This window comes from Artibeus jamaicensis, unplaced genomic scaffold (genome assembly GCF_021234435.1).
Source record: "Artibeus jamaicensis isolate MK-2021 breed Jamaican fruit bat unplaced genomic scaffold, CSHL_Jam_final contig_444, whole genome shotgun sequence".
In the NCBI taxonomy this organism is placed as follows: Eukaryota; Metazoa; Chordata; class Mammalia; order Chiroptera; family Phyllostomidae; genus Artibeus; species Artibeus jamaicensis.
In genome coordinates this window covers 11,273,436-11,287,632 of record NW_026521831.1, presented here as the reverse complement: position 1 = coordinate 11,287,632, position 14,197 = coordinate 11,273,436, and the positions used below count along the sequence as shown (strand labels likewise).

General features: G+C 41.6%; 1 protein-coding gene across 10 annotated transcripts in view; it reads left to right on the top strand.

The window, feature by feature from the left end:
* The first annotated feature begins 3,200 nt into the window (after window positions 1–3,200).
* The window catches only part of ZC3H14 (zinc finger CCCH-type containing 14), a 43,970-nt gene continuing 32,973 nt past the window's right edge, over window positions 3,201–14,197 (top strand). For 9 of the 10 annotated variants that reach the window (XM_053665972.1, XM_053665971.1, XM_037130247.2 and 6 more), the window contains exons 1-6: window positions 3,201–3,375; window positions 3,905–3,947; window positions 8,751–8,865; window positions 11,385–11,425; window positions 11,881–12,076; window positions 12,884–13,313. In XM_053665972.1, coding sequence (XP_053521947.1) covers window positions 3,340–3,375; window positions 3,905–3,947; window positions 8,751–8,865; window positions 11,385–11,425; window positions 11,881–12,076; window positions 12,884–13,313 — 861 coding nt within the window. In that variant the 5' untranslated portion in view covers window positions 3,201–3,339. Of the gene's footprint in view, window positions 3,376–3,904; window positions 3,948–8,750; window positions 8,866–11,384; window positions 11,426–11,880; window positions 12,077–12,883; window positions 13,314–14,197 lie in introns of those variants that run through there. The other variant, XM_053665973.1, reaches the window with a different exon arrangement.

The following is a 14,197-nucleotide window of genomic DNA, read 5'->3' as shown; positions in this document are numbered from 1 at the left end:
GACGCCCCAAAGTTCTCTTAGCCAGCGCTGTGGTCTGTTACATTCTAGTCTGCATTCCATCCCCTAGAACAAAATATGTCATTCTCACAGTTCAGCTTGGCCTTTTTTGAGGTGAAGGCCCCTTTAATGGTTTCTCTCAGGTACCATCATGCTCTGCCTCCTCTTTATGAGACAGTTTGTGAAGCGACATCTTCCAGCAAAGCACCAGACCACTGGACAGGACTGGTTCAATGTGGTTGCCCCTTCTGTGCTCCACACGTGACTCCCGAAATCTGAATATTCTTAAGCAGACTCCAAGTCTCTCTTTCAATAGTTTTCAATGGATTGTTCCCAAAAGTAAACACTTTCTTGAATACATTGTAATAGAATTTTTCTATCCAAATACATTTTAATGAAAACATTCTCTTTTAACATGTTCATTCTTTTTTCCTTTTATTTTTTAAATTTATTTATTTATCTTTAGAAGGGAAGGGAAGGAGAGAGGGAGAGAAATATCAATGTATGGTTGCCTTTTGTGCGCCCCCTGCTGGGAACTGGCCTGCAACCCAGGCATGTGCCCTGACTGGGAATCGAACCACGATCCTTTGGTTCAGAGGCCCTTGCTCAATCCACTCATTCTTTTTTCCTTTTAATAAGAGCTGGGGTTTTTTTTTTAAGTTTTATTTATTGATTTTAGAGAGCAAGAGGAAGGGAGAAAGAGAGAAACATCAACTTGTTGTTCCGCTTATTATACACTCATTGGTTGATTCTTGTATGTGCCCTGACTGGGGATTGAACCCCAAATCTCGGGATATGGGATGACACTCTAGCCAACTAGCTAACATGTTCTTTCAATGTTATCTAAAGACTGGCTGAGGAGTGTGCACTCAGGAATGGAAACACCTGTGCTTTCATCCTGAGTTCTGAAACGGTGGGTGAACCCTCAGAAACGGTGGGCCTGTCTTCTGGACTGTGAGTGTCGTCAATGTCGTCCTGATCCTCTTCGTGCTCCGGCGCCTAGCACAGTATCCGGCTCAGAGCAGGCCTTTAATTTTTAATCAACAGACACAGTGCCACAATGAGCCAAGCACAGTTTGAAATGCTTCTCAAATATTAACATTTCATCCCCATTTCAGCTTATCACCATGAAGGAGAAACCAGGATCATACTCATGTCGCAGATGAAGAAACAGAGGCACAGAGAGGATAAATAACACGCCTACGTCCTTGGAGGGAGCAGCAGTGCTGGGACTCAAACCCAGACAGCCTGGCTCCGGTGTCCCTGTTCTCAGTCACTCGGCTCCCCAGCTTCTCATCAATGTTAAATGAGGACATGGTTACCCAGGAGGAAGGCTTTTGTAACTTAGTCATTAATCTTTTTATTTTGCAATAATTTAATAAGTGCTTACTATGTGTTTGGCATCCTGAAAGACCCTTTGGAGAAATACAGACCTACAAGGAGTTTATAATTTTGGTAGAAAGGACACACACACACACTCAAGGAGAAAGACACATACAAATAAAATAAACATTATAGAAAGTACATTGTTTCATAGTAGCTCTCTCATGGAGATGCTGTAGGAATTCAGAAGAAAAAAAGAGTAGACATATGAGATGAGGGGCCACATGGCAGACAGACCCTAGGTAGCCTCATGATTTCTGCCCCTGCTGTTTAAATCCTGTATAATACCCTCCCTTGAGTGTGGACTGCACCTGTGACTTGGTTGTAGATAACGAATACGGCAAAGACAAGGGATTTTTGCAGATTTAATTAAAGCTCTAAATTAGTTGCATACTGGGGTCAGGCCCTGGTGGTCCTGACTTAACCAAGTGAAAACCTTTAGAACAGGGGGCCCATCTTCCCTGGACACAGAGGCTCTTTGAGGGCATGCATGCATAAGTGTGCAGCCATTGGAGAAAGAGCTGTGGCAAGGAACCGGACAACCTCTGCGGCCTGAGGGTGACCTCCAAGCAGGAACCAGGAAAGAGCTGGGGCCCTCACTCATGAACCTGCAAGGAAATTAATTCTAACCACCTAAATGAGCTTGAAAGAGGTTTCTTCCCCAGTCGAGCCTCCAGGTGAGAACACAGCCTGCCTGACACCTGAACACCTCAGCCTTCTGAGACCCTGGGCTCAGCTACGCCCTGCCCAGATTCCTGACCCATGGAAACCACAAGATGATAAGTGCGTGTTTTAAGGTGCTAAGTGTGTGGTCAGTTGCTGGGCAGCAGCAGGTAACTAACAAAGACCACTTCAGGAATTAGTGGATATGGGAAGGGAGATCTCTCTCTATGCTTATTCTGATGCCAAGGTTTTGTGTTTAGGAACAGGGAGAATTAAGCTGCAATTGATAGAAATAGGGACATGGGAAGTAAAAACCAATCTTAGTGAGGTAAGGGGATGTGCTGAATTTGGAGAAAACACACATGCTTGTCATTATCTGTAATTTCAAAGCAGGGTTTAGGTGAGAACTTGGGGATGATGGAACATTCGGATATTTTTAGCACAGAGGCAAGAGTTGGAGTCCTGAGACTGAGTTCTCCAGAGGAGGAGATTCAAAGACAGAAAGGGGCAGGAGGATAAGGATTTGGTCTTGGGGAAAAGCCACCGATGAGCCTCCGAGAAAGAAGTCAGAACTAGATCCAGGGGAACCAGGGTAGTGGTGGAGTCGAACAAAGGACTATGTGTGATGTATTGATTCCATTGCACTGAATATTCCATTTTCCCTCCAAGTGTAATGGTAATGGCAACCGCTAGGAGGCAGTCTCTCTTTTAGAGGCAGAAAAACAGGGCTCAACAGTTTAAATACCTATAGGAGACCACTTTGTAAAGTATACGATTGTTTAACCACTATGCTGTACACAAAATAATATTAAAAGGAAACTAATTAAAGAAAATAAAAAATATCTAGACCAATACATACTAACAGTAAAGTGAAGGCTGGATACGAATTCCAATCTCACACCAAAGCCAGGGATTTTACCGCTTCACACTGAACTCATCTGTGTTTTCCAAAGGAGAGTACAATTAGTAAGTGGGAGTACGGAAGAACGAACAGCTCTGCAGACGCCCCCAGAAGAGAGAAGCCTTGGTCCTGCGCACGCCGCTGCTCTCCCTGAGGCCAGCAGAGGGCGCCGGAGCGCGGGATGGACGTCCCGGTGCGCGCAGGCGCAGGCGCTGGCGCAGGCGCGCTCCACTCAGCTCGCTCCGGTACGCCAGAACGGTGGGGGCGGGTCACGCAGACCGCGCAGCCAGAAGCGGCGGTAGCTGTGGCTGCTGGGCTGCGAGCTGGGAACCGGCTCCGGGTTCCGGCTGAGTGAAGAGCCTTGCTGTGCCGAGCTTGCCGTCCGCCCTGGAGCCATGGAAATCGGCACCGAGATAAGCCGCAAGATCCGGGTAAGGCTCGCGTCGGGCGGGGGCGGGAAGCGGGGCCTCGGCGGGCGCACGGTTGTCAGGAGTAACGGGGCTGGTGGGCCCAGCCTGGACGCTGCGGCCTGGTCGCCCGGGAGTCGTGCCTCTTCTGGCGTGGGGGCAGACGTAGCCGCGGCTGAAAAGGTAGCCACGGGGAAACGGAAGGGGCGTGGGGACCTGGGAGAGCCACGCTCAGCTTCGCTTTGAGCGGTTTTCGGGTCGTTGCTGGAGGGGGGCCCGGGGACCGGGAAGGTGGTCGGGGAGACGGGGGAGGGGAGCGGGCTGGGAGGCTCGGGGAGAGGGGGTCGGAGAGACAGAGGAGGTGCCGCAGGGTGGCGTCGGCGGTGGGGACGGGCAGGAGAAGGGAAGGGGCCTTGGCGCCTCCCGCCCCAACCTGGGCGCCCAAGGGGCAGGGGGTTCGCGCACCTTCCCAGTTGCCTCAGCGGTGCAGACTAGGTTTGTTTCCCTAGGGCTTCCATTCTCTCACGCACGTTTGCCTTTTTTCCCCCCTCAGAGTGCCATTAAGGGGAAATTGCAAGAATTAGGAGCTTATGTTGGTAAGTTGTGTTGCCGTTGTTAGTCTAATGAATTTAGAGTTTGCATGTAATTAAGTTTCAGGGAGTGCATTTTTCCCATTGTGCTTGTGACGTTGAAGAGATCTTTTTTGCTTTCAAACGCGATATTCTCTGGTTACTTTTCCTAACCGTTTTTTTTTTTAATCGGAAGTTTTGTATGCAGTTTTTTAAAACTCCTTCGCTTGTGATGTTTTGAAATTGTTTGTCTTCCTCTGTTGGGCACTGTCGTATTTTTCTGGTTTTTCCCGTTTTGTTTACTTTTTTCTTGGTCTTCGTTTTTCAGAATTATTTTGCATGTGGGTTGCTTGATGTTTTCTGGCATTTGCTTCTGTCATGGTTCAGTGATTTTATTTTCAGATCTTTACTTTTTCCTGTTCCTTTTTGTTTTACCTTCAACAGTAATATGTCCTCTTTCTGTTTATTCTTTTGTGATTTATGTAATTCGAGAGTTTACTCTGGCTAGGTGGGCACTATGTTTAGTCCTTGTATGTGTCTTAGATAGTAATAATCCTCAGGAGGACACTGGAAGGTAAGTAGCAATATCCCCAATCGTACAAGCAAGGAAACTGAGGCCGAGTCTTTACTTGAGCAAGATTGAGACCTGAAGTCTGTTTGGTTGCAAAGCTGGTGCCTCCTTTCAAAATGATTGCTGTCACTTATGATAGTGGTTCTCAAAGTGTAGAAGACTCGAAGGGTCTCTGAATTGTTTTCCTATGTTGCTGGTGGGGTACTTACCATTTTCACTGTGCTGACATTTGGATTGTGCAAAAGCAATGGTGGGTAAAACTTCTGGTACTTTAGCCTGAATCAAGAAACAAGATCTCACACCAAACTCTAGGAGAAACTATGGTAGTTCTGTGTCAAACCTACACGTGCAATTTAAAAAACAAACAAACCCATTTCACTTAAGAATGTAATTGATGAAGCAGTAAACACTTGGTAGACATTTTCTTGAAAGTGAGCTCAGGAGAAAACTGATAGACTTGTTGCCAATGACATAAGTTGAGGTTTCAGATGAGTTTTGCAGATGAGTTCGTGCCTGCTTCAGTAAACTTGACAGTTTCCCAGTACTTCAGAGCCTTTCTGGCGAAATCAGTGGTGATAGTAACAGATGCTTTTTTATATTGTGTGTTGAAATGCATCAGAATGGTTTGTATAGCTGGGTGAACTGATTTTTTTTTTTTTTCAAATGACCAATGTGTGGTGTTACAAAAGCATACAAGGGTGAAGGATCCATTAAAAGTCTAGGATGAAGCAGTGGATTTACCTGTAACAATGCACAAAATTATTGATACCATTTTAGTTTTGATGTTACTACTAACCTTTAAGAAACTACCACTTGTTGAATTTTGATGTAGTATCACAAAACAATGTCTACATTACTTGCAAAGGCTATTAAAATACCTATTTTTCCAATTCTGTATGTATAAGACCAGATTTTTCCATAGTCTTCAGTTGGAATGACATAGCACAACAGGTTAAATGCAGAAGCAGAAATTAGAATCCTACTGTTTTTTTAACCCAGATGTTAAGGAGATTGATAAGAGCATAACTTATTTTATATTTTTGCTCTAATTTTTTGTTTTGGAATATTTTATTAAAATATCTGTTAATATAAATGGGTTTATTGCTAACATTTGATAGGTGTATTTTAAGTGAATTAGTAAATGCATTTAAAAATTTTCAGTTTTAATTTGTAGTGTGGTAAATATCAGTAGATAAACTCACATAAGTGAAACCTCTTTTGTGGTCATCAGTAATTTTTAAGAGTTTAAAAGGTTTCTGAGACCAGATAGTTTGAGAATTGCTAGTTTACCTCATGCTGGACACCTTACATAAATGATCTGTTGTTGAGACTTAACAGGTAAGAAAATTGAAGGCTCACGAAGTTAAAAATGAACCTGAACCAGGATTGATTGGTTACTTTATTCATTCAACACTTAATGGATGCCAGCTGTGTGCCAGGAACATGTTTTGGGTTTAAAAAAAGTCCACAGAAAACATACATTGAGAACTTTCTTAATTCTGTCATGTGCAATAACAGACATGTTAATGCGTTTAAATTCATTCTTACTGATGATATCATTTATGAAAAGTCTCAAACCAAGAATATTGAGCCTATTATCCTCTTAGTGAAATTCAGTAGGATATGTAATGGTAGCCCTGCCTGGGTGGCTCAGTGAATTGGGGTGTCATCCCACTAACTGAGAGGATCCTGGTTCAATTCCTGGTCAGGGCCCGTGCCTGGGTCGCTGACTAGGTCCCGTTGGGGGTGTGAGAGGCAACCAGTAGGTGTTCCTCTGGCATGTTGATCTTTTTCTCCCCCCCCTTCTTCTCTCTCTAGAAACTAAGTCTTGTTTTAAAGAAGTGTAGTAAAAGTACCGTGTATTTTAGTATAGCTTTCAAAATGTTTTCTTGTGTTCTAACGTGTTGCTGGAGTGGGGTGGCGTGTAGTGATATTTCTCCTTTTGCAGGGAGAGAAACAGACTCGGGAGGGCTGAATGGAGCTGATTGGTGGCAGATGTCAGTGTTCTGGGTCCTTCATCGTTTCTGTTACGCTAACTCCAGGAACTTGGGCTAATGAACAGGTGTTAGCCACTCCTTATGTCTACTAGAACTTGGCTGAAATAAATCCTGACGAGTAACATATTGAACACAGCTTCTCAACTTGTTTCTGCTTCTTGACTGGAAGTTTCTCTGAGGGTAGAGATTTCATATTTGTTTTGTCCCAGTGGCCTGCTGGAGAGCCTGGTTTCTTCATAAGTGTCAATAAAGTGGGTAAACAGTTCACCATTAATAGATTCTTTTTGAAATAAAAGTGTACATTATGTTTACAGTTAGCTGCCAAATTGTGCATTGTTGTTTTTCTGAAAAGGTACTTTCTAATCCTTTTCTTTGTGCTAGAGAAAGTCCTGGAAACCTTTAAGTGTATTGAAATCCTTTAATAAATATCCGACAGAATAGTTGTGGGGATGTAAAGCACAACATAGGGAATGTATCGGTGACATTGTGGAAACTGTATGGTGTCAGGTGGGCACTAGAACTACCGGTGGTCATGTTGTGAGTGTATAATTGTTGGGTTGTACATCTGAAACCAGTATATTGTATGTCAACTGTAATTTAAAAGTGACCAAATATTTAGAAAAGTAAATATTTGAGTACCTATTTTCAAGGCATTAGGCAGGATGCAAAGGTGAATAGCTCTTTTTGTTAAGAGTGGTATGGTCTCATTCAGTTGTTTAAAATGGAGCACTTCAAAAGGTGATGATTATAATTTAGTACAGTGTTTCATTCACATTTTAGAGATATGAGTTTACAGAAAGCTTCAGAATTTTTAGTTTTTTTGTCCATATGTAGATTTCAGATGAACTTGAGAAATCCATTAGAATTCTGTAAAAATGTGTCATGAACACATTAATTTCTCATTAGTCGTATTTCTTGTTTTGTACCTACTAATGAAACTGTATAAACTTCTAACGGTTTGTTGAGATGTACTTGCTATACACGAAACTGCACGTGTTCAGAGTGTACAGTGTTATGTCTGAACACGACTACTCCATAATCAAGCTAGTGAGCATACCCATCACTCTCCGGAGTTTCTGGGGCTCCTTTGTATCCCGTCCTCCACCTTTTTTTGCTGTTCACACCCTGCACCCACCCAGGCAACCACTGATCTCATTTCTATAAAATTTTAGAAAATGCAGACTTCACATATAGTGACAGAAAGCACAGTCTCTGTTCTCATCACCAACATCATGAGGGAGAGAAACTGTCAAACTGCTAAAGGATTCCAGTTAGTTGACTTTCCTAGGTGAAGTGGGGGCCCACAGCAGGTACACTTTGCATAGATGAGCTAACGGGGTTATTTACTAAAATTTTCAGAAAGCAGTGGGGTCTGTCCATAATCTACCAAGACAACAGTAAATGTGACTAGCTGCTTGTCCCTGTGGTTGCTCACATCACACTTAATGCCGTCATCACACACGGGCTGCTCTCCATCTGTACATTGGGGTTTCTCAGTGTAGTGGTGCTTTGCTTGAACTGGATTGTTGATACTTCTCCTTGAGACAGATGTCTGATAGTACTTCTGAAGTGAATCTTTCCGCTTACATAGAAATAGGAGTATCTAAGGTATTAAAGAAATCAAAAGATTTTTTCCATTAGATTTTAGAGTCCTGAAAAACGACTTTCGCTTCCTTACCTTACTGTGGTGGGTTTCCTTTTTGTTGATTTGAGTCCCAGATCTCACCCTCACAATCACCGTGTAGGAGAGGGTATTAATATAAAACAATGAGTTGAGATGATTTAATCCTAAAATTGAATTTTTAAATGATGTAGAGTTTTTTGGTTTCAGTGTATTTGATGTTGCTGCAAGGTTGTTATCCTGAATAATTGAAGTTTACCAAGGATAAAAGTGTTCTCTTGAGTAACAAACACAAAACTAAACAAAATTAAGTTATTTTTTAGGAATGTTCATATGTTTTCTAGAAGCTTCTTAGAAATTAATGAGCATTGTCAAAAAGGCGAAGGAAATGTATGCACTCTTAAGTTTGATACTGTAATTCAGAATATCAAGTTTTGTAAGTATTATTCCAATTTCTATCCTTCTAGTAATTTAAATAGAATGAAGGGGGAAAAGTTCTGTTTTCTTGTCCAAAATAATTCTAGTAGAGCCAAGGTTATTAATTCTTAGAGCTATATCTATATTTTTAATCATGTCAACTTGAAATAGAAGAAAATATTGAGGAAAACATGAAGTTTTTATATACTTTTCCTTTTAAATAGATGAAGAACTTCCTGATTACATTATGGTGATGGTGGCCAACAAGAAAAGTCAGGACCAAATGACAGAGGACCTGTCCCTGTTTCTAGGGAACAACACAGTTCGATTCACCGTGTGGTATGTTTCCGAATCTTTACCCCTTGGACCAAAGTTTGGCTCAAGGCAGAGCAGGTCTTCTGTCTGAGAAGAGGTATGGACGAGTGAGTCGGTCGGACGCAGTGTGGAGAGGCAGGCGGTGAGCAGGGAGAGCACAGCCGCCGGAGCCGGGCTGCCCTGGTGGGATCCTGGGTCTGCGTCTCGCCTTGGCTTCCCCGTTTGTAAAATGGGAATGGAAAACCACCTGTGAGGGTCTCGGTGCGGGTTAAGTAAGCTGGTGCATGTAATACGCTCATAGCCAGTCCTTAGTACGCGTTAACTGTTGTTACTGCGTTTCTCTTGTAAACTTCTACATTTTACCATTGTTTTCCTTCTGTTTAAATCCGTTTCAGATTTTTTATTTTATTTTATTTTATTTTATTTTATTTTATTTTATTTTATTTTATTTTATTTTATTTTAGGACTGAGGTGACTTCCTAAATTGCTTTTTCTTTTTTTTTTTAAGTTCAGAACTTTTTGAAGTTTGGAGTTTTGTTTTATTTTTTCAAAATTATTTACTTAATTTTAGAGAGGAAAGAAGAGGGAGAAGGGGAGAGGAACATCCATGCATGAGAGAAACATCAGTCAGTTGCCTCTCGCACACCCCGAGTGGCGACCTGGCCCGCAGCCTTCTCAGGCCCCAGGTTGGCACTCAATCCACTGAGCCACACCAGCCAGGTCTGAAGTGTGGAATTTTAAAATGGGCAACTTTGTGTTCATATGTAAGTTAATATAATTTTCAATGTCCTTTTTCAAACCACATAGCCCTTAAGTTTAGAATACTGACTAAAAGCATAAGATTCCATTTAAGAGGCAGGGCAGGTTCTGGTTCCAGGTTTAAGGAAGGCTGGGGGTGGGTGGTGATGCGGCTGAGCAGGGAAGTGGTGTGAGGCCTCGCACCCTGGGCACGAGTTACAGCCGGAGTGGATGTTGGAGCGATGGCCAGGGAGCAGAGTGGCTTCATTTGAATGGCAAGACACTGGGACAGGGGATAGGAGATGCTGAGGAGGAATGTAAAGCTGCTTAACTTCCTGCCTTTAAACCAGAAGCTTGTTTTGGAGGTGTTTTGCCCCAGCAGGTTAAATGTATGCATTACAGCTTTTTTGACGCTTTCCTGAAATTTTGCACAGAATTCACTTTGAAGAACATGGAGTGCAGTGGTCAGTCCTCAGATGTTTCGGTACATAAATGCTTAATTAGCACGTGGTGTGTGTGACCTAACCCACTTGGTACAGTTTATCTTCAGAATTTACCCCATTTGCTACCCCCTCCAAAAAAACCCCAATATTATAGTGTCTTGACTGAGGAAATTACCATTATCATTACTTTTTTTTTTTTTTAAGTCTTCAGCATTTCAGATATTTGCTTTATGGACATTTTTATGACCCGACTTCTGGTCCAACCTTTAGATCATTTTAGTTCAAGTTCACTAATTTAACCTGGGAGATTGACCTAGTAGATTATTTCTCAGAAAACTTGGATGGAATGTGTTAGATTTCTTACATAAACAGACTGCTAACTGAGTTTGAATTTAAAATGAAATTAATTCAACTTCACCTTGCCACACATTCAGTCCTTACTGTTGAGTGTGTTACATCCTGTGGAGACTTAAATCAGGTCACAGAGTGAAGAGCACCTGGTTTTGGTCCCAGAAGCTCTTTCAAATGACTTACTAAATTCAGTCCTTTAACACGTACTTAATGCAAGTGATGGTGTCTCCCTTTCGGCACCTCGCTTTCCTAGTTAAATGTTCGTTAACAGCAGTCCCAGACAGACTACGCCCGACTCCGTGGAGTCCTGCAGTAATTGTGTCCTAGGTGGCAGTGGTGTGCGACTGGACGCTGGGCTGGTGGAAAAGAAGGCGCTGTTTCTGGTGTTTCAGGAGGCATGGCTTCTTGGAGGCTTTTAAGGCAAATTTGCCTTGTGTGTAACTGTTCGAATAAAATGGGTTGTAGTATAAACAAGACTAGCCTGCTTGTGTGTACCATTGGTTTTGTAAAAGATAGCAGCAAATGTGATAGTAAATTTTGAGATTTTTAAGTTTTTTCACCTCAGAATTAAGTTTTTTTAGAAAGTGTATGAGTAGATAAAATTAATTTAAACCGTACTTAAACAGTTGTAATAGTAAGCTGTAGTACACATTTGCTATATTTTATATTTTACCATAAGTTACATTGCGTCTGTAGTCCTTATGAACCAAAATAATGTTCTTTCTAGATAAGATGGTGTTGTCGGATCATATTATCACCCTTACTTTTGCAGAGGCTAGATGTAGGAAATAGTAATAAAAAAAAACAGTGTTTTCAAGTGGCTTTTAGAGTATTCATATAAAGTCTTTAAAAAATGTGAAACATAATTTTAATACCATGTATCCATTAAACCATTTAGTAGCATATATCAATATTTAAGTGGAGATTGATTCTGTAAGGTCATGAAGTTAGAGTGACAGTTGAAATAAAATCTGTGATTAAAGGAAGCTTTACATCTTTTTTGTTTTTTAGGCTTCATGGTGTATTAGATAAACTTCGCTCAGTTACAACTGGTAAGATTCATAAAAATGGGCTTTTAAAAAATTTGTTATACATATTGTTTTCTTTCTAAAGCCATTTAAACTGCTTTGGGGGAAAAAAGCATAAATTTGAAAACAGTTCATTTGAACATTTTTTTAGGAAGCACATATTTTTACGATTTTAAGAGCAAAAATTTTAATATAATTCAAAGATAATTTGAATAAGGGCGGAGAATGAAGCAGTTTTCCTAAGGAAGTAATAGTGACTGCACAACAGTTTAGTCTCAACAATGGTTCAATATTTTATAATTGAAAATTACTTGAAAATTCAGTAATAGTACAACTAATAAATTATGATATTACGTATGGAGTAATAGCCACTTAAAATGGTGTGGAATTACATGATTTGCTGTTAAATTGGTGATGAACAATGGGAAGGATTGAAGTAATAAAGACAGTTTTGAAAGGTCGTGCGTGTTTCTCTCCAGACCCCTCTAGTCTGAAGTCTTCTGATACCAACATATTCGACGGTAACGTGCCTTCAAACAGGAGCAGTTTCAGTAGGGGAGATGAGAGAAGGCACGAAGCTGCGGTACCACCCCTTGCAGTTTCTAGCTCTAGGCCTGAGAAAAGAGATGCCAGAATTTCTTCAAGTTCACAGGAGCAGAAAACCAGTAATGTCAGGTAAGAGTCCTAGGTAGACCTTCAGTGGGCAGATGGGCTTGCATGTGACATTTACGTTAGTTTTTATATCTTCAAATTGCCTTTTCCAGAAATTTTTGGAAATAGATGGTCATGAATAATTTTTAAAATAAAGAATGGACCCTCTCCCTGACCTTTGTGACTCGGTTGCTTGGGTGGTGTCCCACAAAGCGAAAGGTCGCTGATTCGATTTCTGGTCCGGACACACTCCTGGGTTGCAGGCCTGGTCCCTAGTTGGGGCGTGTAGGAAAGGCAGCTGATCCACGTTTCACACATTGATGCTTTTCTCTCTCTCTCCCTTCCCTCCCCTCTCTAAAATAAAATCTTTAAAAAAAAAGAATGCGCCCTGGCCTTGTTGCTCAGTGGATGGAGTGCCGTCGTACACCAAAAAGGCTGCGGACTCGCTCCCCAGTCCAGGCACAAACCCACGTTACTGGTTTGATCCGGGTGAGGGCACATGTGGGAGGCAGCCGATCGGTGTTTTCCTCTCATATCCGGTTGTTCCCTCCCACCCTCCCTCCTGTCCTCTAAGAATTGGTGAGCAAAGGTAGCCTTGGGCGAGGGTTAGAAAAACAAGAATGGATGAGACCAAAGTATGGTTGATGATCACAAATATAATAAATCAGAATTTCAAAACAAAAGGATGTTTCAGAGTAGATTTTAATGGAATACATAAAGGGGGAACATTCAGACTTTTTCATTACAAATTAAGTAGATGTTCTTTGACGATTTGAACATGCTCCTCTAAATTGGTTGTAATGTTGGTTTTGTGTTACATGTGTTTAACAGACAGACATACGACGATGGGACTGCAACCCGACTAATGTCGACAGTGAAGCCTCTGAGGGAGCCAGCGCCCTCTGAAGATGTGATTGATATTAAGCCAGAACCAGATGATCTCATTGATGAAGACCTCAATTTTGTGCAGGAAAATCCCTTATCTCAGAAAAAACCTACAGTGACACTTACATATGGTTCTTCTCGCCCCTCTATTGAAATTTATCGCCCACCTGCAAGTCGAACTGTAGATAGTGGTGTTCATTTAAACAGGTTGCAATTTCAACAGCAGCAAAACAGTATTCATGCTGCCAAGCAACTGGAGATGCAGAACAGCCGGGTATATGAAACAGGACGTTTGTGTGAGCCGGAAGTGCTCAGCAGCTTAGAAGAGACTTACAGTCCCTTCTTCAGAAACAACTCTGAAAAAATGAATATTGAGGTTTGTATATACTTGTAAATCTCGGCTGTTAGCTGAAAATTGGCAGTTCTTTATACTAAATGGTATGTGAATTAAATACATATTGCAAGTTTATTGCATATTTCTGTGCTACTCACATATTGGGTTGGCCAAAAAGTTTATTTTCTGTTAAGACAGCTGCAGTAGCACTTAGTTGTCTTTAGCTTCATATGAAACAGTTTTGTTAGATTGTCTTATCACAGCTGTCATATCAGCATGCATATAAAAAAATCAAAATTGGTGAATTGTTTCTTTAAATATATTTTATTGATTATGCCATCACAGTTGTTCCATTCCCCCCTTCATTTCCCTCCACCCTGCACACCCACTCACCTTCCCCCACTTCAGTTCATGTCCATGTGTCACACGTTCTTGAGCTTCTACATTTCCCATACTATTCTTGCCCTCCCCTGCCTATTTTCTACCTTCCGTCTATGCTGCTTATTCTGTGTACCTTCTCCCCCCTTCTCCTCCTCCCACTCCCATTGCCAACCCTCCATGTGATCTCCATTTTCTATGGTTCCGCTCCTGATCTAGCTATCCTCTTGGTTTGCTTTTGTTTTAGGTGTGGCTGTTAATAATTGTGAGTTTGTTGTCATTTTACTGTACATGTTTTTTATCTTTTTCTTACATAAGTCCCTTTAATATAGTAAGGGCTTAGTGATGAAGAACTCCTTGAATTTGATCTTATCTGAGAAGCACTTTATCTGTCCTTCCATTCTAAATGATAGCTTTGCTGGATAGAGCAATCTTGGGTGTAGGTCTTTGGATTTCATGACTTGGAATACTTCTTTCCAGCCCCTTCTTGCCTGTAAGGTCTCTTTTGAGAAATCAGCTGACAGTCTGGTGGAAACTACTTTGTAGGT